Source organism: Amphiura filiformis, chromosome 15, assembly GCF_039555335.1.
Source record: "Amphiura filiformis chromosome 15, Afil_fr2py, whole genome shotgun sequence".
Lineage (NCBI taxonomy): Eukaryota > Metazoa > Echinodermata > Ophiuroidea > Amphilepidida > Amphiuridae > Amphiura > Amphiura filiformis.
Window position 1 is genome coordinate 3137908 of NC_092642.1, and position 26927 is coordinate 3164834.

General features: G+C 37.1%; 1 protein-coding gene across 1 annotated transcript; it reads right to left on the bottom strand.

The window, feature by feature from the left end:
- Positions 1-19: 19 nt before the first annotated feature.
- LOC140171150 (broad substrate specificity ATP-binding cassette transporter ABCG2-like) lies at positions 20-24104 on the bottom strand. Its single transcript, XM_072194338.1, has 10 exons — positions 23796-24104; positions 18412-18471; positions 12864-12978; positions 6980-7132; positions 6182-6339; positions 3757-3908; positions 3181-3279; positions 2685-2904; positions 1885-1947; positions 20-85 (listed from the first exon to the last, which is right to left on the bottom strand). The coding sequence occupies exons 1-8, from the start codon at positions 24053-24055 to the stop codon at positions 2711-2713; spliced, it is 1191 nt and encodes a 396-aa protein (XP_072050439.1). The 5' UTR covers positions 24056-24104; the 3' UTR covers positions 20-85; positions 1885-1947; positions 2685-2710.
- Positions 24105-26927: the final 2823 nt, after the last annotated feature.

Genomic DNA, 26927 nt, shown 5'->3' on the forward strand with positions numbered 1-26927 from the left:
TGTCCTGAATTGCATTCGCCGGCAATCCGCTCAACTGGAAGTAGAGTATGCCTGCCAATATACTGCATGACAATGACATGAACGCCTGAGAATATAAGCCGACAATATAAACATATCACTAAGAAGTAATCCTTTTGTTATTTAAGTTACTACCATTACTTATTTATAAATAAAGGTTGTTCGCGGTGTTATGACTGTAGTAACAAGTTTAAGGGGGTACTACACCCCTCAATAAATTTGTGACTATTTTTGCATTTTTCTCAAAAAGTAATAACACACTGGTAACAAAAGTTACGTATAATATAGGGGCAATGTATCCAATTACTACAGTGGAATTTCAGTGACCCAAAAGAAGCGGTTTGATACTTATGATAGAAAATGAGGTACCGCTAGGTTGTACCTCATTTCCTATCATTACTGAACCGCTTGTCTTGAGTCACTGAAATTTCAGTGTAGTAATTGGATTCCTTGCCCCAATAATATACATAACTTTTGTTACCAGTGTGTTATTAATTGTTGTGAAAAATGCAAAAATAGTCACAAATTTACCACAGGGGTGTAGTACCCCATTAAAACAATAATCACTTATTATTATCATGATCTTTTCCATGGAATACTAAGTAAATTCATTGGAAGAGCACCCGCACAGTCACCTTCGTAGCCTTATTTCACCCTTATACCATGATACATATGAGCACTCCATTTATATAATGCATCTTTGAAGGTGTCTCAAGAAGTCTTTCTTGAGCTGCATATCTCCTTGTCTCGGGTAGGCATCAAACAATTCTTGAGGTCTCTGGACTTAGTTTGTCGCAATTCCAGCATAAAATATTGAGAATTTTATTTATTATCATTCTTGTATGACAAACATCAAAAACGGTAATTCGATAAAGAAAAATAATCTTGGTCATTTGATTACAGATGTTTGTCCCAAATAATTATGAACAATATGGGAAATAATAAATTATTTTCACATCCCTTTGGAAGAAATGTACTGGCAATTGGATACTGTACTGGTGGCGCGAGTGTTTGGTCTGCGAGCATTTATGCGGTCAATATTTAGTTTTAGCTATTATTGCCGTTTGAATTTTTATGTTTCCCAAAGAACACGATAAAATGTGTCCGCTTTCAAGAGGGTAGCCCCCGGGGTCACTCCAACTTGGGAGGTGACGCGTATGTATGGCTGTTAAGACCACCCTTTACAGCATCGCTGTCACCCAAAGACCCCATATATTTTATGAGCATATGCTCTGTCAACCAAAGACCCCATATTTTTCCGTTCTATCTGTCACCAAAGACCCATAAAATTATTGTCATTTGAAATGCAACGAGTCATCTATCACTGATTTTGTTACTAAATAACAAGCCATTTGAAGCCATTTAGAACTAAAATTTCAATTCTCGAGGCTTCTTTTGGCTCTCACCCAAAGACCCCATTTAAAAAAGGTCATATTCGCACCCACCGCCCCCTCCCTAATTTAGATCCAAATGGTCCGTCTCTCACCTAATGACCCCCTATTTTGTACATTATGCTCTCACCGAATGCCAACTCACCCAAAGACCCAATTTTTGTGATATTTTGCTCTCATCGAATGCCCCTTCGGGCGAAAGTGCTAGCCCTACACCTATATCCATTTCATATTGAAGTGTCCCCTGGTAGCCACAATTTGCAGACCCAAGCGCAAAGGTAAAATAATGTCACACGATGTTTGTCTTTATCGTTGGCTTCTATGGGACAGCAGCTTACCGTAAGTCGCAGGATTCAATGTCAAAACTTTAAAACTATATTTCGTAAATTCTAAAAAGAACCATCACGAAGGGTGAAAGTTTCTCCTCATTGGGATTTCGCGAGTCAACCCTAGAGACTCATGCAATGACACTGACCTGTCTCATCGTCAATTTGCTTCGAAGCACGTTTTGAAATGCTCTCCTTCCAACGTGTGTAAGCTATCAAGAAAATAGGAAAACGTAGTATATTGTTTAAAGAAAAAAGATGAATCCCAAAACGTACCAATACTGGCACTCATACTCACCAATGTCTTGCTCTGTTATATTACTGCTTAAAATACTCAACTATCTTTAATCATTTCCATTTATTTTTTATTTTTTACAATTTTAACTATCAATTTCCAGAGGCTCTGTGTAGAATAAGTTTGCTGTGTAACGTGTATGTGTGATATCCAAATGTAAATTTTGTTTTGTTTCCGAGCAAACACACAACGTTTTACAGAAAAGGCTCAAATGTCGGGTTATATAAAGGGTATAAAAACATTTTGATAACATTCATAAAACATTTTTGAAAACGTGATGAAAAAAACATTCCCACAGAATGTTATTTAAATATTGACAAAATATTTTGCAAAAATGTTTGCCCAAAATCATTTTATAATAACGTTTTAAAAACGCATTCTTGATCTTTACATAACCCGACATTTAAATGTTTTTTATAACATTAACATTTTTGTGCTTGCTGGGTAGGTATAACCAGGGGCGGATTTTTAGTTGTTTACCACGGTGGCCCTAATGAAAATTTTTCCCGCACAAAAAATGAGACTTGGCCATTATTGGGGAGCCCGAGCCCCCAGTTGAAACAGTTTGCAAAACAGGGAACTTTATTCTTTTAGAGAGTGGATCCACCTTCGTATCTACCTACTTTATAAGTATAAAATATACAAATATAATACCTGTGTTAGAAATGAGGTTTTGTAGCTTAATTCTTGTTTCGTGACTTCGTCAAATTTGAATTTTCATACGCATCAAGTTCGGTCGCCATATGAGTGTAGAAATCCGACTTCTTGAAGCATTCACAAAGTGGCGGTTGTCGCTGACTAGCCTTCTTTTCAGTACCTTGTATGTTCACCGTATCATAATTACATAATCTTCCCCCTGTGACTTCATTGCTATCTGAATACAAATGGAAGAACTATTATCGGCTACTGAACATATGAATACCTGCTAAACTGGTGTCTACCGGGAAAATTAATTTTGCCACCTCACAAACTCCTTCCTTGATATGTCAGTTGGATCAGCTCTTTAACGGAACTATAGTTACGTGTATTGGGCTTCATCGATAGTTTTGATTGTTCCCTTAATAATAGCTGGTCATACACTCATTAGTAACGTATATTGGGCTTTATCGTTATTTTGGATTGTTAAAATGAGATGAATCTGTCTTTTTACCTACGGCACCAGTTGCGCTTGTGCTTGATATAGATTGATTTTGAAGAATGGAATCAAGGAGAAAGTCTGCCGGGTTATCATGTTCCTGACACACATAGCCTGCAAAATAGCAAAGTTATTGGTTAATAGCACGTTTTCCTGGTAAACTCAAAACAAGACTCTTGAGGCCGGCTGGGGCTAAACACACACAAGTTACCAAAATGTTATTTACATTTAAAGGCCTTTTCAACAGCTGTATCTAATTGCTCTCTCTGTTCGCAAACACTACACTGCAAAATTTAAAGACTTTCTTTTGTCTACTTTGATAAACTGATCTCAAACTAGGAAACTATCATCATATTATACGTTAGAAACTAAAAGTGAAACAGATAAAACTTTGTAACAAAAGATTGAAAAAAAGCTATCAATAGAAACTTCCACTGATAGCTTAGCTACGACAATGGGAAACCACGTGACCTCAACCTAAGCCAAAATCAGGAACTTGAATGGTCCCATTGGACACGTTTGATTTCGAATGATATAAACAAAGTTCAAATAAGTAAAGATCTTTGATAAATCTGACAAGTGTTATGTTACCATTTGCTGCAAAGAAATCCAAGACATCGGTAGTCGCTCCGTGGTAAACGGTTTCACCCCTTGAAAGCAAGTGCAGTCTGTTAAAAAGACTGTAAATTTGGAACCTCGGTTGATGTATCGAAAATATGATGGTGCGTCCTCTCCGACTTAGCCTATATAAACGAAGAAGATTTTTGAAATCGTAACAATAAAACATTGTTGTTGTATTAAATTATTGTATTAAATTAAACAAAAACACTGTTCTTACAGACGCCCTGTATTATATCACGTAGAACAGTTATCCACGTCCGCCGAGCCAGATCTCGACGAACCAGGATTTTTCATTGCATAATTAAAATTATGCAATGATGAAAGTACACGTGACAATAAAATGTGACCCGGCAGCACAAATGAGCCGTAAATTCCCTAAATTGTATTCTGAGTTACGGTATAAAATGTGTACGAAGGTCGTATTCATCGGTAACTTAAGCTGGCGCGACATCTGACTCATTTTTATAGTCACAACACCAATCAATAATCCTATTATTGAAGTGGATAAGCTTCTACCTTAGATGGCTATAGAACTTTTAATAGCTCTGGTCTTTGTTTGCTTTTGCTAAATCCTTTTCAAGTGGTGGGTTACCAGGCATTGTATTTTGTATAGGTATGCATAACCAACAATTAAACCTCGTTGACTTGGGGATGATTTGAAATGACCGCCAATTATGACTGTTTGATATTTATTGCCAGCATGTAGACGCATGTATAAATGAAAAAAGCTATAATTTTGTTGAAGGAGCAAAGTTTAACAAACCATAACCCCGCTTCTGGATATCGTTTGAAGTCAAATGATATACCATTTTTAAGTTTATGATGTTTATTTTTAAACACGAAATAAAACAAAATTGACCAGGGGAGGAATTTACGGCTCATTCGCCGTGAACTGTCACAAATTATCAAAGTACATTGCAAAATAATCAAAAGCAACGTTTTTGGAGTTGATTGCAGCGGTGTACTGACCGGGTGAGGGGTGGGTGGGTGTGGAGCAAGGGCAAGCTGTCCACTCTGGTTGAAAATACCGGGTCAAAATTTGCCAAAAATAGTAATAGAGGTTATCCACTTTAATCATGCGTGACTTCTAACAAAAGGCGCTGGTTCCCGTAGTATACCTCATTCAAACTAATTCAATGCACGACCTCGGAGTTACCTGCATGACTTTGGCGGGCTATTTTGAAATAGTCATGGTTGCACATGCAGGTACTTCTTTTGAAAGTCCTAAACAAGGTATAGGAGTCGCTGGTACGATATGCAGCTTATAGAACACGGCTAACCTCTATATGCATCTTCCGTCCAAACCACTGTCCCCTTTGAAACAAATATTGAAAAAGCCCACGACCGGAAAGAAACCAAATATTCCCATCTCATCCACGATCTGAATGACAAAGGTTTTAAATGTCAACTGTTTTGCATCGAAGTAGGCAGTCGTGGCCTCATAACTCACGAAAACGAACATCGTCTGAAATCAATTTTACAGGCCAGCACGAAGAAAGTCAAACCTCTGAAGAAGGAGCTCAGCCAGCTCGCCCTCCTCGCAAGCTATACCATCTGGAATGCGCGGCATAATGCTGTTTGGGAGAATTGTTCCTACATAAAATGCTGAGCTCATCCTCTGGAGGATTTCACTTTCTTCTGCATCATCCTTCCCATTACCAGGCTTTCATGTTTTCTATTAACCTTGCCTTTTTGATGAAATGTGTTTTATATATTTAATTGTTATTTGTGCTGTTTTTGATGTCTACCCTGCATGGGTTTGGGTCTTCCCAAACCCTGTCCTGGGTTTCATGTTTCCATTCTTTGTGTTTTTTAATGAATAAAGAGTGATTGATAAATAAAAAAAATGTGCATCTTCCGTGGTATGGGCCTGATTTTAGGCCCCAATTTTTTGACCCATATTAAAGTCATTTTTATTTAGCTGTTCAGCGGGACGATTTGCACCCCCGCTTGGGGCCTCCGTGCGCCGCTGGGTGATTGTGAACACTGAGTCCACTCTTTTCTTTTTGTTACAACATCTTAGTTTGACAAACCTTATAAAATTTTGTGACAATTATTTGATCTGACGGATAATGTTTTATCTTACACACTACTCAAACTTACGGTATGTTGGTCTTTGATGGGATTTTAGCTATTTTTGGCGAATACTGTACGTATTGTTTGTTGCAGGTTTATTATGTCATGGGGTGAAAATAATTATATAGTACAACTTTAAAAAATGTATATTTACAATAACAGGCAGGGGGGTCTTGTAATGTTTTTGCGCAAAATTGTTAACATTCAACTTTGATGAGCGTAGCCGGGCAAGATAATAACAGTAAATTCAGTAAAATGTGGGGGAGATCAAACCCAGGCCCTCTTATTTGTCAGACTAGGTCTGTAACATATATCTTACTGTGATAACAATGACATGACGGATCCTGCAGTACTCGCATCAAGTCCTGTAGTTGGTTCATCCAAGAACAGAATTCCCGGTTTGATAATCAATTCCATACCAACGCCTGTCCTCTTCCTTTCCCCTCCTGACACACCGCGGATTAACTCATCACCGATCTGCAAATGATTTTAAAAGATACACGCTGCAAGCTGTTTTAATATCTTAAAATATCAGGAATCGGACAATTTCCAATTTTCAATATGCAACAAAAATCTCAGATATCCGATTTTTTTAACACGTTGGAATGTATGGTAAAATTAAACTCGGCCAGTTTCGAACCGGTAGTTGATTCCATGACCCTTAAAATGATCCACAGAATAATTACAAAATTATGCAGGGGTAAAAGAGTAAATATGCTCTAATTCCATTTATCTGGTTTATATTATACAGGGATCAAGAATTACATTTGCACCGACTTCAGTAATATGCACGGATATTGAAAAAGAATAGTATACACTATCTATGATGTATGGTCAATGACCTTTATGTATTTAACATCGTAAAAAGGTCAAAACCAATGATCATCGCCACAACGTTTCTTTATTCTACCTTTATCAATTCACGTTAAACGTTAAACCTTATCTCTTGTTATCTCACTCTCTCTCTCTCCCTCTCGATCCCTCCCCCCTCTCGCTATACCTCTTTCACGCATTAAACAAATTTATCACTCTCCCTGATTGTTGCTCATCTGTTTTCTTGTCTCTTTTTGTCAATTATTTCCCAATCCTCATCCCCATGACCTCGTCTTTATCATACCCTTGTGTCAGCACAATCTTGAAGTCCAAGTTCTTGTATGACATCTTGCACTCTCTGTTCTCTTTCCTTCTTGTTAACTGAGGAAGGAAGACGCAGAGCTGCTGAGAAAGTTAGATTCTCACGGACGGTGAGTGTTGTCATAACAACATCCTCCTATATGATGGAAATGCGCAAAAGAATTTAAGTTTTATTTATAATTTTTTATTGAAAACTTAATTTTGTTAAAATTAATGTTTTTGTTTTGATTTGTTTGTTTTGTTTTATATTACATCTATTTTTCTTCCAGCTTTTTTCTCTAACGGAAAGTTCCTCTAAACATGCTATTAAGACAGTTTTTACTATAATTAGCTTATTTTTGTTAAATCGGGAATGCTATCTGCCAAGCAATATTTTGAATCATGGCCCTCAAAATGGCCCAATATGATAATAGTCCAGGCCCTGTCCTACAGACCCGTATACATTTTTCAAAGAGGAAAGTTTGAAAGTTGATTCGAGTAGGGTATGCATAGGTCTTCCAGATTCTACTAGGTGGAAAATTCCAAACCCGGGCAAACTCTGTATATGGCCATTTTTCAAAATGGCCGCCAAAATGTACTTATGAACCATGTAAAATGACAATAACTCTAAAACTACTTGACCTAGAGGGGTGATTGAGGTGTCTATCCCCACTAAATCATTGCTGTCTGATTGAATGAAGGGGGTTTCATGGATGTCTGAGGTCCAGGACACCTGGAATCCAAGATGGCCGCCCGTAGCAACCATAATCATCATATTAGCCAGATGATATGACAATAATTCGGAATCTGCCTGACCTACAAGGGTCATTGAGGTGTCTATCCCCGCTAAATCAAGGCTGGTTGAGTGAGTGAAGGGGATTTCATGCATGTCTGAGGTCCAGGACACCTGAAATCCAAGATGGCCGCCCATAGCAACCATAAATCATCATATTAACCAGGTGAAATGACAATAATTCGGAATCTGCTTGACCTACAAGGGTCATTGAGGTGTCTATCCCCACTAAATCAAGGCTGGCTGAGTGAATGAAGGGGGTTTCATGGATATCTGAGGTCCAGGACACCTGGAATCCAAGATGGCCGCCCATAGCAACCATAAATCATCATATTAGCCAGGTGAAATGACAATAATTCGGAATCTGCTTGACCTACAAGGGTCGTTGAGGTGTCTATCCCCACTAAATCAAGGCTGGCTGAGTGAATGAAGGGGGTTTCATGGATATCTGAGGTCTAGGACACCTAAAATCCAAGATGGCCGCCCATAGCAACCATAAATCATCAAATTAGCCAGGTGAAATGACAATAATTCGGAATCTGCCTGACCTACAAGGGTAATTGAGGTGTCTATCCCCACTAAATCAAGGCTGGATGAGTGAATGTAGGTGGTTTCATGGATGTCTGAGGTCTAGGACACCTGAAATACAAGATGTCCGCCCGTAGCAACCATAATCATCATATTAGCCAGATTAAACGACAATAATTCGGAATCTGCTTGACCTACAAGGGTCATTGACGTCTCTATCCCTACTAAATCAAGACTGTCTAATTGAATGAAGAGGGTGTCCTGGTTGTCTGATGTCTAGGACACCCACAATCTAAGATGGCCGCCCATAGTAACCATATAATATTCACATTAACCAGGTGAAATGACAATATCTCGGTAACTATTTAATCTAGAAGAGCAATAAGGTGTGCCACTTCGCTAAATCAAGTCACACCAAATCCAGATGGCAGTCATAGCAACCACTATAAACCAAATGAAATGTCATTAGAACCTATGTACCTATGAAAATCAAGGCTAGTTTCCATGGTTATCTGAGGTCTTGGACACCTAAAATACAAGATGGCTACCCATAGCAACCACATGCATATTTCCACAGTTATAACTCTTGCAAATGATTTGACTCAATACAATACAATACAATACAATACAATAAACGGAATTTATATAGCGCCTTAGCATAAGTATGAACAAAGCGCTTTACAATGATCTTAAAAGTACAACTTACACTACATCTTAGGCTACAGTAAAATGTACAACTTAATTAAAAATAAAAAACTTAGTTTGGAAACAAATAGGTTTTCAGATTAGATTTAAAAGTGGCCAGACTATGTGAAGTACAAAGTTTTACAGGTAATTTGTTCCAGAGAGCTGGCACAGAATTGCAGAAGGTATTATTCCCATATACTCGGCATATAGGTACATGAAATGTTGCCCACTTAACCAATGTTACGTTATTGATTGTTAATTTTGTTTGTTAATGTTACAGGTGAGTAGAGATTGACAGATATGACAGAGGAAAAGGAAGAAAGTACATTTGAGATCGATGGACTTAATCTCCTTATTCCCAAACCTGTTCATGCTCCTCCAGACCCTGAAAAATGTATCATTTGTTAAAGAAGAGCAAAGAACTCTTGCAACAGGCATGATGTGGGCTTAAGGACCCTCATCTACCTGATTCCTCGGGTGGTATGTGGACGTTTCATGTATTTGTATATACCTTTTATAACATGCAATCATGTTATGGTACTTGAATGTATAATCAGGTCCAAGAATCTTAAGCTTTTTGTGAACATCATCATCTTTGAGTTCAGTTAGAACCTAAATCAAGGCTAGTTTCCATGGTAATCTGAGGTCTTGGACACCTAAAATACAAGATGGCTACCCATAGCAAGCACGTGCATATTTCCACAGTTATAACTCTTGCAAATGATTTGACTCGGGGTATAGGTACATGAAATGTTGCCCACTTAACTAATGTTACGTTATTGATTGTTAATTTTGTTTGTTAATGTTACAGGTGAGTAGAGATTGACAGGCATGACAGAGGAAACGGAAGAAAGTACATCTGACCTCGATGGACTTAATCTCCTTATTCCCAAGCCTGCTCATGCTCCTCCAGACCCTGAAAAATGTACGTATCATTTGTCAAAAGAAGAGCAAGACATCACAGCCACTTCAGAGTGGTGAAACTGGTAGGAAACGTGTACGAGCAGTGACGAGAGGTAGCTGAACTCAAAGATGATGATGTTCACAAAAAGCTTAAGATTCTTGGACCTGATTATACATTCAAGTACCATAACATGATTGCATGTTATAAAAGATATACAAATACATGAAACGTCCACATACCACCCGAGGAATCAGGTAGATGAGGGTCCTTAAGCCCACCTCATGCCTGTTGCAAGAGTTCTTTGCTCTTCTTTAACAAATGATACATTTTCAGGGTCTGGAGGAGCATGAACAGGTTTGGGAATAAGGAGATTAAGTCCATCGATCTCAAATGTACTTTCTTCCTTTTCCTCTGTCATATCTGTCAATCTCTACTCACCTGTAACATTAACAAACAAAATTAACAATCAATAACGTAACATTGGTTAAGTGGGCAACATTTCATGTACCTATATCCCGAGTATATGGGAATAATACCTTCTGCAATTCTGTGCCAGCTCTCTGGAACAAATTACCTGTAAAACTTTGTACGTCACATAGTCTGGCCACTTTTAAATCTAATCTGAAAACCTATTTGTTTCCAAACTAAGTTTTTATTTTAATTGTTGTACATTTTACTGTAGCCTAAGATGTAGTGTAAGTTGTACTTTTAAGATCATTGTAAAGCGCTTTGTTCATACTTATGCTAAGGCGCTATATAAATTCCGTTTATTGTATTGTATTGTATTGAGTCAAATCATTTGCAAGAGTTATAACTGTGGAAATATGCATGTGGTTGCTATGGGTAGCCATCTTGTATTTTAGGTGTCCAAGACCTCAGATAACCATGGAAACTAGCCTTGATTTTCATAGGTACATAGGTTCTAATGACATTTCATTTGGTTTATAGTGGTTGCTATGACTGCCATCTGGATTTGGTGTGACTTGATTTAGCGAAGTGGCACACCTTATTGCTCTTCTAGATTAAATAGTTACCGAGATATTGTCATTTCACCTGGTTAATGTGAATATTATATGGTTACTATGGGCGGCCATCTTAGATTGTGGGTGTCCTAGACATCAGACAACCAGGACACCCTCTTCATTCAATTAGACAGTCTTGATTTAGTAGGGATAGAGACGTCAATGACCCTTGTAGGTCAAGCAGATTCCGAATTATTGTCGTTTAATCTGGCTAATATGATGATTATGGTTGCTACGGGCGGACATCTTGGATTTCAGGTGTCCTAGACCTCAGACATCCATGAAACCACCTACATTCACTCATCCAGCCTTGATTTAGTGGGGATAGACACCTCAATTACCCTTGTAGGTCAGGCAGATTCCGAATTATTGTCATTTCACCTGGCTAATTTGATGATTTATGGTTGCTATGGGCGGCCATCTTGGATTTTAGGTGTCCTAGACCTCAGATATCCATGAAACCCCCTTCATTCACTCAGCCAGCCTTGATTTTGTGGGGATAGACACCTCAACTACCCTTGTAGGTCAAGAAGATTCCGAATTATTGTCATTTCACCTTGCTAATATGATGATTTATGGTTGCTATGGGCGGCCATCTTGGATTCCAGGTGTCCTGGACCTCAGACATCCATGAAACCCCCTTCATTCACTCAGCCAGCCTTGATTTAGTGGGGATAGACACCTCAATGACCCTTGTAGGTCAGGCAGATTCCGAATTATTGTCATATCATCTGGCTAATATGATGATTATGGTTGCTACGGGCGGCCATCTTGGATTCCAGGTGTCCTGGACCTCAGATATCCATGAAACCCCCTTCATTCAATCAGCCAGCCTTGATTTAGTGGGGATAGACACCTCAGTCACCCCTCTAGGTCAAGTAGTTTCAGAGTTATTGTCATTTTACCTGGTTCATAAGTACATTTTGGCGGCCATTTTGAAAATGGCCATATACAGAGTTTGCCCGGGTTTGGAATTTTCCACCTAGTAGAATTTGGAAGACCTATGCATACCCTACTCAAATCAACTTTCAAACTTTCCTCTTTGAAAAATGTATACGGGTCTGTAGGACAGGGCCAGGACTATAAAGGCCCAGCGTATACAAGCCGGTCATCACGTCATGTGACCCCGGGTTACCCCGTGGGTCACATGACTAGGTGTTTACCGCTCTACCTCACTTTCTGATGAAATCCCATGGATGTGGGATGAAATATCAAGTAAGTCAAATATTTGTTGAGAGAACTGTTTAAAATCTATGTTTAACATACAGACTCGTTGCGCTATGTTGAACCAGTGGAGTGAGCTGGTTCAACCGACTTTATTTGGAGGGGTCAAGAATTTGTGGTTGTAACTAACAGAAAACTATAGATTTCGCTTAGCCGACGAACCCTGAAACTAGCACTATGCCAGCGAACATTTGGAATTTTTCTTTTGATTTAAATTTATTATTATTAATATACCAAGTTTACATAGTTTATGCCCAATCGGCCAGCAGTATGATAGTACTGCTGTTTAACCCATTGACACTTTTTCCCCGGATCGGAAATGGTGATGGCGCTGTTTGAAAGCCCATATCTCGAAAAATAATCGTAAGAGTACGTAGTTGTGTATATATATTCAAAAGCATTTCTACATGCGCCCTAGTTCATTTAGGAATGATAGCAACTTAATTTTTGCTTAGTAAAATAGTATTTAGCTATCAAATCAAGAATAAGATTGCCAGGAATTTTTGTGTTTCTATCCTCTATTGTATCATAGTGGGTACGCAGTCCAATATTTAGCCATTAAAATTACTGTAATAATTCAAGTGATATTATAACTTGTATTGTATTTTTTGTTTATTTATTCATCAATTAATTTACCTATCTACATCACTGCAGGTAAAAAGAGTTGTTATAATGCAAGGGGAAAAGTCTTGCTATAATAATAAAATTTAGTAATAACCGATGACGTTACCTGCACGACGTATCCAGAAATCAGTCTGAAATCCGATGGTAGCGGGTTACCATTGATGAGCACTCTCCCTGTGAGTCCCCTGGTATCCTTACGAGCAGCCAAAATATCTAAAAGACTGCAAATATATTTCACATAAATAAGGTATTTATACGCCAATTAAGCATAGTGTTTTCTAATAGGTATATAGGATAAACAGACTGAAAAAAGGGAGATGTTTCAAAAAGCTTAGGGCAGGGTCTTATTTTAAGCCGCTCATCTTCCGGAGCATTTTGACACCTTCAGAAAAAAATGAGGGAGTTCGTTTTTGACCCCCCCCCCCATTACAATAATTTTGTATTATGCATAGGGCCTGCACTTTGGCTCGACATTTGAAAGGGGCGTGAATTAATTTTTGGATACGCCCCTATTATAATTAGGTAATACTCGACTCACATTCCCTATATGTATATACATGTACCACATGTAGTAAATCTGCCTGCTTTATCTGTATTGTGCCGTTCTTAAGCAAATACGGTAGTTAAACACGATTTCATCAAACATTATAACAATAACTCTTTTACAGTGTGCAATCATCCCGGGAAATAATTGGGCAATAATAGAGAGCTATAGAGGATGTGCGTGAAATTATTGATTGGCTCCATACAAAGGAATTGAACCGGTGTCCTTCACCGTAATCATGGCACAATGCAGTGCATTCAATCAAACGTTTTCGTCAACCTATTTGATCGTATAGTGCATTTGTTATGTGTGTGAGACGAGCTGTCGCGGTAGATTGCAATAGCTTGTAATCATGCTTTTGTTGAATGAATTTGAGTACTCCGCCATATTTACGGTATGATACGTCACAATCTAGGTGATTATTTGCATTGGATGTCTTGAATACGCTGGCGAGGTTGTGTAATAATCGGATTAATGCTATAACAGTAGGTGAATACAAGTTTTGAATATATCGCGTTGCAAAGCCCCATTCAGTGATCCCAGCGAAAGTGAAAAAAAAAATCAAATTGTTACTTTTATAAAAAAATTTAATGAAAACAATTGGCAAAAAACCCAAGAAAACGGCAGTATCGACGAAGTTGAAGCCCCATTCAAATACATGTAGCTAATTTATATACTGTCAGTATATAAATTACAGATTCACGTAAATGCATTATTTTTGTCTTAAATAGGCCTACACGGCTTAGGGCTGAACCACTAGCAGAAGACACCACACCACTCCACGCCATACATAAATTCTCCCAGTCACATTTCCCCAATATGAAATTTAAAAAAAAGTTTAATTTTAATAGTACTTCTATTAAAGTTTGGCAGAGGCGGGGTTCGAACTCACGGCGCCACCACGCCGCTTTGGATATGCTCTATGAGCCTAGCGCCTTAGACCACTCGTCCACTTGTCTTGATGGAATCCATTTGAAACTTATTTGAAGATATAATCGCAACTTCAATATAGGCCTACCACGTGACAAGCAAAAGCAGAAAACTTACCATATTTTGGAATTTTATTTGCCTAAAAACATTAATGTGTATTAATAGCGCTCAATTGTTGTTAATCCGACAATAATAAATGATAAATGCGCGTCTATATGGACAATACATTATATCGATTTTGACATGTGCTCGCACGGTGTCAGTACATTAGCATGGTCAGTAAAATACTATAGAGGAACCTACCATTTTTCTTGTATACACGTTCGATGTTTTTATCAATTACATAAAAAATCCATTTTAGACCCCAAATGTTTCTTCGGGAAATAAATGATTAGAATACCATAAAAACGAAACAGTAATCTTTTGCCGGGTCTAATGTTATTTATACATAGAATTTTAACGTTTTTTCTATCCTTATTCTTGCTCAATTAAAAAATATTTTGGCGTATATAAAATTGAAATAAAATTCTCTGCCTCATAAACGACCTCAAATGTGCCACATTTGGGTATCACGAATAATTATGATGTGCAGTTAATATTCATATTTTCTTTTATACAGAGGATGCTTCAGTTTTGACAGGAAAAATATTTTCTTGAAAACCCTCTCACTCGGTTATTTCAAAACAGTAACCACGCTTCCCTAGAATGTGCAATAATTTAGCATTAACATTTTTCTTATTCTAACAGCAAGCATTTCTAGTATGAATTATGGCAAATGTGGTGTAAGAAGACACCAAGTTGATGTTTTATGACCTTTGACATTCTTTTGTGGCGAGTGACATGGTCAGTTCAATTCACGCCGAGTGTCCTTGACAGGTTTAACTCTGCTTCAGTGGTCATGAAAGAATTCAAAAGATAACCTCTGCCCCAACAATCCCAAGCAATTGTCTGAAACTGCTCTTCGGATGATGTATCATAAGAACTCAGTCGTCAAATGATGATAGTCATATAATGACCAAAAGATTATTACTGACTATATCATTGAAGACTGAGTTCCGCAGTCTTGTACAAAATCTGAATTTTGATGATTTTTACGATCGTCCGGATGAAAAAAATCACTGAATGGGCCGTTAGTTCCTCCTCTCCTTACACTGGCAATATGAATTAAAAAAAAATAAAGAAAAAAAATAAAACAAGAAAAAAAAAAAGACAAAGAAAAGAAACAATAAAAGAAAAACAAATATGAAAAGTTCGAACAATATTTGGTTTATAAAATTAATGTGACCGTGATGAGGCTCGAACTCACCACCTTCCGATTTAAAGTTCGAAGCGCTAGTGTACAACATTCTGATGCCTTACCAAGTGAGCTGTGCTCCTGAGATACGAAATAAAAATAAAATAATACACTGTATACCTGCTTGTGTCGGTAATTGATTTACTCAAATTCCATAATGGTACAGTGCAACAGAGCAAAAAATGCCCAAAATTTAAAAGCTATATAATTTATGACCACTATACACTACACATAAAAATACTAATACAAGGGAATTTCAACGTAAGAATCCAAACAATTAAGTACCAACATGCACAGCATTGTCCTTATATCACATTTGGGTTTTTAACAAAATGTTATCAAACCTCTACTGTGATTGGCAGCTGCACAATGCATCTCTTTGATAGTTGATAATGGCCATCCATTCAGCAAGTGGCTACTAACTGACCTTGACAGGCTTGAATGAGCAATGTCATCTGCTACAAAACCATCACACTCTAGGACCTGGTCACTCCATAATGCTACAGGGAGCACAGTACTTTGACAATGGAGTGAAAGACTATTATTATTGATTAGGCGCGGATTTTAAAAGTACAGCTCCTATGGGTGTATAGCAAAAATCATGTAACTAAAGTACTAAATGCATTCTGCAAAATGCGCTCTGACCAATTTATAAAGCATTTATTAGCTTTAATTTGACATATTGTTTGACATATTTGGAATTATGGTAAATCATTAAATAAAATATTTATTAGTTAATCAATTATGTAAATTAATTAAAAATTTAATGCAAATATGCATATTTCTCTGACAGAATTGTAGGATTTGACAAGAGCCATCTTTCTTGTAAGTTTGATTCTTATAACATACCGGTATCGTATTGCGTCCCGTTATAGTTGCAGAAAAAAAATACGCGTGCAGGACACCCCCCCCCACACACACACACCCACCCACCCCCAGAGGATCGTACCGTTTTACAATCGTATAACATTCATTGGCGCTAGTAGTAGTAAATTCCAATTTTCTTTGCTTTACCTCACTTGTTCTGCTCAAAATTAAAAGGGGACATATCTGACAGTAAAAGCTTACATTTTATGGAAATTATGTTTAACTATTTGCTTAAACAGCACAAAACAGATAAATCAGACAAATTTACTATACATAGGCCTATACATGTATGGTATGCCAAGGACTGTTTAAGAATATAACATTAGATTTATGATATTTACTTCGAGGACTGTTATATATCAAAAATGTGAAAAATATCAAATTTTAATAATTTGTCATAAAAATTGTATTATACATGTATCGTGAATTTCAAACAATGAAATTTATTTGATATCAAAAAGACATTCTTCGTATTCAGAATGCAATTCGATATGTCTGATGTGCTCTCATGTCCCACAAAAATACTATCGAAACGCTCAAAACGCTCATTCCAGATCCCTTAATTTGGTTAATTTTCTTTGTCTTTTTTTTTTTTCTTTTCTTGTTTTATTTTTTCTTTCTTTATTTTTCTTTGATTTATATTGCCAGGGTAAGGAGAGGAGGGAACTAAAGGCCCATTCAGTGATTTTTTGATTTTTTTTCATCCCGGCGATCGTAAAAATCATCAAAATTCAGATTTTGGATACTAGACTGCGGAACTCAGTCTTCAATGATAGTCAGTAATTTTTATATTTTGGACATTATTATGACTATCATTTGAGGACTGAGTTCTTTTGATCCGAGGAGCAGTTTCAGACAATTGCTTGGGATTATTGGGGCAGAAGCATATCAAACCTGTCAAGGACACTCGGCGTGAATTGAAAGACCGTGTCACTCGCCACAAAAGAATGTCAAAGGTCATAAAACACCACTTTGGTGTCTTCTGCTATCTAAAGGCCTATGGCTGATTTTGTACCTTTCGTCATTGTCATAGATGTGCTAACATAGCTTGCTAGTGCAGTGGTTCAGCCGAAAGCCGTGTGTCTAAGACAAAAAATAATGCATTTACGTGAGTCTGTAATTTATATACCGGTACTGACAGTATATAAATTAGCTACATGTATTTGAATGGGGCTTCAACTTCGTCAATATACTGTCGTTTTCCTGTTTTGTTTTTTTGCCATTTGTTTTTCATTAAAACAATTTATAAACGTAACAATTTGATTTTTTTTTTCACTTTCGCTGGGATCACTGAATGGGACTTTATAGCGCGGATTATTCAAAACTTGTTTTTACCTACTGCTATATAGCATTAATCCGATTATTACATAACTTTGCCAGCGTATTCAAGACATATAGGTTATGTAAGGGATAAACTGTACATGGGTATAGAGGATTTGAACCTGTGTCCTTCACCGTAATCACGGCGCAGTAGCCTACAGTCCATTCAATCAAATGTTGTCAGTGTGCGAGACGAACGATGTATAAATCTGGAGGTCACATTATCACTTATCATGCTTATTGTAAAAAGTTTGTCCAATACATATACTGTGTGTATTGTTCCCGGGTATTGTCAATGCAGTCAAGCAAACAGGTATTATATTTTGAAAAGGCCGCTATAGTATATTCACAGGGGTGTCTTGAATGGCCAATCATATGGGACATAATCAAATTGCAGTGACTGCTTCCTTTGTTACCACATGTCAGTCATCTTGTGATTATTGGACCATGTAAACCTGCAAAAAACGAGCCAAAGTGCAGGCCCTATGGGCAATATTCTATATCAACCTATATATCGTTTAATGGTTTGTTAATGATAATATATCAGATTTGTATCTTTTATTGCAAGTTCTAGCTCCAATTTAGGTGTGAGGGCGTGTTTAGCCTGAAAGCCGTTACGCACACACCCCTATTGATTTGTTTAGCTGTGTCACAAATGATATATTTTATGATGTTCATGAGTAATTTGGATACACTTACGTTGTTTTCCCGCCTCCAGTTGGACCCATTATAGCATTTAGGCCTGGTTTGAAAACACCACTGAAAACAAACAAACGTTGAAATATTAATGTGAAAAAGTCTCAAAAGAACGAATTTGAATCACGAACAAAGCACCACGCTCCAACAAGGAGTGAATTGTCGCATTGAACGCACTCCGTGGTTCCTTGCCTCATTAACAGTTCATTATACGTCTAGCCTTTGTCTGTTGTTCCAATACAATTCCCATTGTATTTCTTTTTTTCAAAGTCTGATGAACTGTCGAGTATATAAAATAACGTAACGTGGATGCTGGTCACAATATCTATATAATTTGGACAGTTCAACAAACTTTATTAACACTAACCCCATTTTCTGGCATGTAGATAATTTGGACAGTTCAACAAACTGTGTATGAAACACTGGCCACATGTTTTTGGCTTGTCGGACATTTCAATACACTTGCAGTCATCGAAGTGTATCATTCAAATTTTAATTATGTCGATAGTATGTACACAACAAACACACTGACATATAATTCACGTACAGGTTGTAACAAAACAAGTTATACAATTTAGAAAATATTATTAGGCAAACATGTCACTTATTGATTGTATCAAATGAATATATGAATACAAAACCCACCCAAGTCCATGGGATGTGATTTTGAGAAAAAAACATGTGTATCATTTAAATTCCTTCAGTTAGATTTACCTGGTCAATATGGAAAGTTTTACGTGCAAATTTCAGGGACTTCGTGGGGGTTCATTTTAAATGCTGGATTTGGTTGTTTTTTTGAATCGTATACAAAATAATATAAAATAAATTTCGGATTTATATAGCGCCTTTTTCCAGCTAGATCTTGAAGGATTCAAAGCGCTGTAATTTCGCTGCCATGGTGAATCATCACAATCAGATCGCATCATCTAGGCCAGTTGCAGCCGAGCCTGGCGCAGACCTATTCACACTTAGATTGTAACATCCCCCAATTATCTATGCAGCTCCCCAAATTCCATTGGGTGAAGGAAGTTTTTGATAACCAAACAACTAATCATCACTTGATGTGCGAAATTGGCAAAAAGTGGTGCAACTCGGACGATTAAAGTAAAATCGGACATGATGTTTGAATCTGGACTAGGAAAGACACCAAATAAAGTGTTCTATCATCTACTGCATATCACATTTACGCCATGACCACTCCTTTTACAATTGCTAATCATGAAAGTCGATTTTACGCAATGCAAGCTTGACATGCGCGAAAGTGTAAAAAGTAGCCCAACTCCTGAGAAGCGAAATTGCAATTGTTTGTAGTATGATTGAACAATATTTGAACAGGTACAACACAGAATAACAATCACTTCGGGGTTTGGATCTATGATTGCAGACATGCACAGGTGATTAGTCCAACCTGATAGTGCAGCGCGATATGTTCAAAATTGTTTTGACCAGTGTTCAAAACCAGTGTCCACTGATCAGTGTTTTGAAGTATTATCCAAACATAATGTCCCATGAAGACCACTATAGGCTTCTATAATCTTTTGCGTACAAAATCCTTGCACAGATGAAAACTTTGAAAACAGTGCTGCTTGCGCCATTCGCACTCACGTTTTCAGAAGCAGTTTAATACACCTACTCTATGCCACTTTATTGACAGACGTGTAGGTACATAAACCACACTTCAGCAAGTTGACAGAAGAGTCTTTTGGGGGAAAGAAGCGCACTTTGACGTACTCAAACCACTAAATGACTGGTTTGCAGGTACCGTCCTTTGAAGGCACATAGACTGTAATCTCATAAAACAGCCCAATACAACACTTAAATAAAATTTGCCCCGAAATCATGTTTACATTTCAGTGATAGTTACAAATCGGAAAGTCACAATTCTATTAATAGCTCATTCCTTTACAATCCCATTTAGCAATAGAGTTTTTCATATGATGGAATGCAATGATCACATTGTGTTATCTAGGAGGTTCCATGATAATAATCGATATCTGACTGACTTTAAATCAAGAGGCGATTTAACGGTTTTAAGTGTAAATCAAATTATATTACTCCGAGTACATCACACCACCCTCTTATAAAATAAAATTCAAATGTAATGAAAACCTTTATGTTTGTTCGTACTGGGGGATAAATCCCCCAATATTTTGCCAGGGGGATGCATGGTCCACATAATCATCCCCCCCCCAAATGTTGACGCCTATATGGGGGTTTCTGACCAAATTAACCTCATATTTAAGCCCCCAAAGCCCAATTTTTTTCGCGCTACGCATGAATTTATTCCACTCTTGCGCAATATTTCATCAGTTTAGCTTCAAAATACCATAAACTTATTCTGTCACCAAATGGTGTCGGATTCACTATATTTCAAGAACCTTTTTCCAATACCACCACCCCCAATGTCAAAAAGAAATCTACACCACTGCACCCTCTACCACCTTCAGCGCCACAACAGAATATAAGCGATGGCTATAATGAAGGTGAGGAGCTGGTTAGTCGAAAATGTGTATCTCCCGTGAATTAAATGCTACGAACTATCCTTCATAGCGAACTTGACTAGTTGAGCACTTTTGGACGTTTGAACTTTCGTAAATCGTTATTAAAAAGTGACATTAAGGTGAAAGAGGATGGGATGTTTATGTTAATATGAAATAACAAGCATTATTTATTGAGTGCTTTTACAGATAGCCAGTAAACCCGGGCAGTAAATAATGGTCAATGAACAAATCGCTTTGGCAAACGAAAGAAAGAATAATATCATGTTAACTTCAAAATTTCTCATTCCAACCATTTTTTAATATACATGCATGATATTGTATAATATATCTTGCAGTGTTAGATTGTTCAGATAACATGAGTAAAGGCTTAATATGGGTTTTCAGTCGATAAATTATTAAATTTATAGGTCTACTATAGGCTATATACTAGCAAATACCAGTATAATCATAACAAGTCTACCTTATACTGGGTCAGTGTGTTTATTAGGAAGACACAACAAATGTCAAAGGATTTCTTCATTTAACAGATTAAACCGAGAAACTCAACAAAAAATTAACTTCAGTTTATTATATTCCCATCATTTTAAAACAATACATAAAATAACATGTTCAAGTTCAAGTTTATTTGTTTTCATCTCAATACGCATCACTGTTATCAATGGAACATGCAGGAAAAGAATACATTATTACTAAGATATTTATAAACCATAAAATCAAAAAAGAGATGAGACGAGATGTGGATGCCTTTAAAACACGACACGCAAAGCGTGAAAATTGTGGCGCCTAATCTGAACAAGATGGAAATAAACACTACCAAACAGTATGTACAATAATATCTTGTGGCCGAAATAAAAATATATATAAACACATTTTGATACAAAGAATACAGAAATGAATAAGGTATGATTTCAACACTGAACAGATAATATTGACAAAATTGGCTTCAAATTTATTGTGCCAAGTATATTGTTGGGTATGGGCAGAGAGGACAGTACAAGACAGGACAGGGCAAACCCAAGTAAAACAGACACCATAACAAAGTAATATATTCAAACAAAAAAGAGCTACGATAGGCACACACATTAGCACCCTAACATCACCCCCCAAAAAAAAACCTAAAAAGGGGATGGGGTAAATATATTTTGACACACGTAAATATTATGGGACAATAAAATAAAATAAAAGGCTCCGTTAAAAAGGTTTAGGAAAACACAATATTAAATGACATGTCATGTCAAAATTGCTCTGCTGACCTGACAAACATGGCGCATTTGGCTATAGTTCACCATTCATGTTTAAGGCTACATGCTCTTTTTGGTTGAAATTTTTGGCGGGAAATAATCCCGCCAAAACATTAAAGTAATCTTTTCCCACAACTAAATATCATAGTCAGGAAATTAATGATGCATCTGGTAGCTTAGATCATAACTTTCATTGCACTTAGTTGCAATTATCCCAGAAAATTCTTGATTTGTTTTTACAGAGTCTTGAATTGTCGATGTTTTTGATCAAAAAACATCACTCGGTGTATTTTGAAACTCGAGGCATTAACTCTTCTCAAATTAGCCCCAAATCATAATTTATTATATGCACGTGTAGCAAACACCAGTGGAAATAATTGGACGTTGTTTGCGGAGCCTAAATTTGGTTTGATTTTATTTCACAATAATTCTAAGGTGAGAATTTTGACCTGACATTTACTTTTTGGATTTCAAATTTAAATTTATTGATATACATATTTTGAATAAATAAAGAGTACGCTTACCTTTCTGCAACACTTCCCGGTATCATTAAGCATCTGCTGATAACCAACATTTTAGCTGAAAACAGTCCCTTCCTATCATTTTTGAACAAAATATGGTTCAAAAGTCCGTACGCTGCGTGTATAAACTAGCACAGCGAGATAACGAACAGAGCTATTTACGGTGGGGTATCTATTGTAAGCTATTAGGGTAGGCCTATAGTATATCTTCCCGCAAGTGACAAGATGTGTCAAGCAGGGCGGTAAATTCAAACGCTATTGTCTGGATCATTGAGTATCGATTGAGCACGTATACATGCAGCACGGACGTGTGTGGTCCTCCCCAGGTTTTGACATAAATTACAAAGGACGTTGTGGATGACCCAGCGTTTTCATTTTATTATTACTAAATTAATCGTCGTTTATCACGAGTGCTAAGAGTTGTACCAGTTCAATTCATCAAAATTAATTTGTATTAAATGAAAAACAAACAGACAAGTAGAGTCATATGTCTTTCTATGACCGTATTCCTACCAAAATCAAAATCAAAATGATTTTCAATACACTAGAAACGTGTTGATATGTATATCTTTGAAAATCGCCGAATGTTAACCACAGTCACCGTGGCACAGCATAGGCATCTTTAGCATTCAGTGAAATTGGCAGTGGTTCGAACCCCGGTGAAAATTTTAGTATTTTTTATTCTTTTTACTAATGCGCTGTGCCGTGTTACAAACACGCCCCTGAATGAAACTCATGGGCATGTACCCTTTAGTTGGGACATGTGTAAACATTACAAATATGTCAACAAAATCAGGTTTGAAAAAGTTGATTAATTTTATAGATTTATAATTAGAAGATCATGTATTATGGCTTTAACTGCTATATGTGTTCGGAACCACGATTAAAATGATCACAAAACAAAGTCAATGGGTTGCTAACAGGCGTGTCGATGCGTCGTAGTGAATATGACGGCGAATACCACACAATATATCTGTAGTAATCGTGTAAAAATAATTGTATTAATCCGGGAATTGGCCCACTAACAAGACGGATTGACGGTAATGGGTGCATGCACATGTACCTTATGTAGTAATGATTTAACAGGGTAATTTGAAAAACTAACTAATTTTCAAATAGAGTACCTTAATCCTGTCAGGATTGTCTTTTCAGCTTTCTTGCACCTTCCTTCTTTGTAATGTACCGTATAGTGAATATTATGAAATGACATTAGGATTCCAGATTCTGCGTCATTGTTGATGTCTTGGTCCTTTGGCGCAATGGACGTTGGTTGAGCCTTCAAAATTGACGCAGGATCCATTTGGGGATCTAATGCAGGATTGATGTAACAATGATCGATACATGATTTTTGAGTAATGATAGGGCTCACTATTATCTCTTCCATGATAATACCAGCAGTAGGCCTACCATCAGACGAGTAGTCACGATTTGGTGTAATTAGTTAGACAGTTACTTGTCCGTTTAAGCGGATCGGAGCGTATAGCGGACCCGAGAATATTTTGCAGGTCAACCGCCTTTTAGTGGTATTTCTATACTATTTTGGTCATAATCGTGTATAAGCTCAACTTAATTTTTTAATAGGACGTGATTTTATTGCTTTTAAAAAAGTTTCATGTGTGGTTTGGTGATAATCAATATTATGCCGCACTTTCTTTTTTGTGTAAAAAGATTTTGTAAATTGTTATCATGTTCATGTAAGAAGAGCAAGCCCGGGGGAGGAGGAGCTAGGGTAACTCAACTTAAATTTTGGAGGGGTGTGCGGCACTCCGCATCAAACTTTGAACTATTGATTTTTGGACAACAGGGGCTTCATGAACTGAAATTTCAACATTTTTGGGGTCTAGCAAACGAAAATTGCCGGGCAAATATTTTATAGGCTGTGGAGCTAACAAGTTCCAAATTTGTCAAAATTTGAGCTAAAGAGCTACAATATAATATTTTCAGAGGGACCTGACTTGACTGCTGCACATACCCGTACCACCTTTACACGAGAGTGCCCCCGGGCACGCGATATAAATTAACAGTGCTGCACAAACTGCGATTTGACTTCAATAGACTTTCAATATGTGCGATTCGAGGCAGCAGATAGAACTGCACACATTAAATGCAGGTTCATTGGCGACTAAAAAGGGCTACCGTGTGATATTATCATTGGCAGCTTGTGTGAAATGAGCGGAATTCGTAATCAAACCGGTGGCGGTAAAGACCAAGAAATAACGTCGAGGATGTCTACTGTCACCGGAGTGACGAGGAAAAGCAAATTGAGTGTCTTGACGCACAAAATCAACTTGAATATTTTAATCTTATTATACTGATATTGAATATCGGCAAACTACTGGTTCTTTTTTTAGCGAACTTGTATACCGTAAAATAAAGGTTCCGTGTGTACCGTAACAGGGTCAAGTGATGCCTGAATAGGTTTCAATTAAAATTTGAATGGGTTTTTGCCCGGGTCAATTAATATCTGTTGAACCAGGGAACAAAGTCATAGGCCTACATGATGCAGGACCTGTACTATATATAATTCGTGCTGTGTAGCAGCTTCCTGCAAAAGTTTATTATGCTTAATAGTGCCAACTTTGAAATAAAAAATTCGACAAATTTGAACAACTAGGAGATCACCCGTCTTTCGCGAATCTTTAACTGTGGTAAATGCATCGAGTTTGGATTTGATTGGAAAGGTTTACTTGAAAAAACTTTATGACCATTGGGTTAGGGTTACACTGCAAAAAAGTTGGTCAAATCTTTCTACCTATTTGGTTGGGCAAACTCTTTTACTTATTTGTTGGTCACGGCTTGCCCAATAATAGTTAAATCTAAATTCTTATTGGGCAACCTCTCATTTTGACCATTTATTTATCTTTATTTTACTACGAGAGGAGTAAAGTTGGTTAAGTTTTTGGCCACGTAATTTATATACGACTGTTGTGCAAAATAAATCACATCAGTTGGGCAAGTTTGCAGTAAATTGCGTGAATTACAAGTTGTTGGGCAAAAAGATGTAAAATGTTGAGCAAAGTTTTCGATCATGCGCACTGTTGTCTTTTCATTGAACAACAGTTGGTCAACATTCGCGCGGTTCGGTTCTGGAAAGCACATTTTCGATCTTATCGTAAAATGGCGGATGACATGGGTGCTGGCAGAGTGGGGGCTGGCACAGCTAATTGACACCTTTAAAGGTGAGTTTTCTCTAAATTAATTATAAATACATACATTATTACACGGTGTTACTTGCCTCATTTCATTCTGACCACTGTGTATGAAAAAATACTGAGAAATTTAGTGAAGTTGTTTTACGACATGTACGAGTCAGACACTGGTGATATGCACGCATAGCCATGCATGCATGATGGCAGTCTGTACTGAGCAGTTAATAAGCTTACGTATCAGTTTTTTTATTAATCAATCAAGTATTTGAAAATAACTTAACTAAATTTCTCAGTATTTTGTCATACACAGTGGTCAGAATGAAATGAGGCAAGTAACACCGTGTAATATTGTATGTATTTATAATTAATTTAGAGAAAACTCACCTCACAATTGAAAAATATTTGCCCAACTAATTTGGCAAATATTTTGCTTAATAATTAAGCTAAAAAATAAACCAACATATTAACCAATAATGTGTAAAATTCCCAACAGTTTAATCAAATGTCCAACAATTGGTACAATCAACTATTTGCCCAACAGTTTTATTAAATATTGCCCAACAATTAGTGAAAAATATTTACCCAACTATGTTGGTCAAATATTTTGCTTAACAGTTATGCAAAAATAAACCAACATATGAACCAATACCGTGTAAAAATGCCCAACAGTTTGTTCAAATTTTGAACAATAATTGGTAAAACAAATTGCCCAACTGTGTTGGGTAACTTACTTTGCCCAATATTTGAGCAAGTTTTTGTAAACCAACTGTTGGTCATAATTTTTGTACAACTCTTGTTGGTCAAATTTTGACCAACTGTTTCATGTGTTGTATATAGACCAAACTGTTGGTCATTTTTTTGACCAACATTATTTGCAGTGTAGGGTGTCGTTGCTAAAGACTGGAGTAAGCCAGTGGCATACCTGGGATTTATGGCGGGGGGTAGGGGCAAGCATGTATGGGACGGGGTCCAAATTCCAAATCCACCAAAAAAAAACGGGTTTAGGTGAGGGTGGTGCCAAACACCCCCATCCAAAAAAAAAGGTCCAAAGTAAAAAGAATAATTTACAAAGGGAACATTTTTCATGCAAAGGTTTCTTTTTTTTGA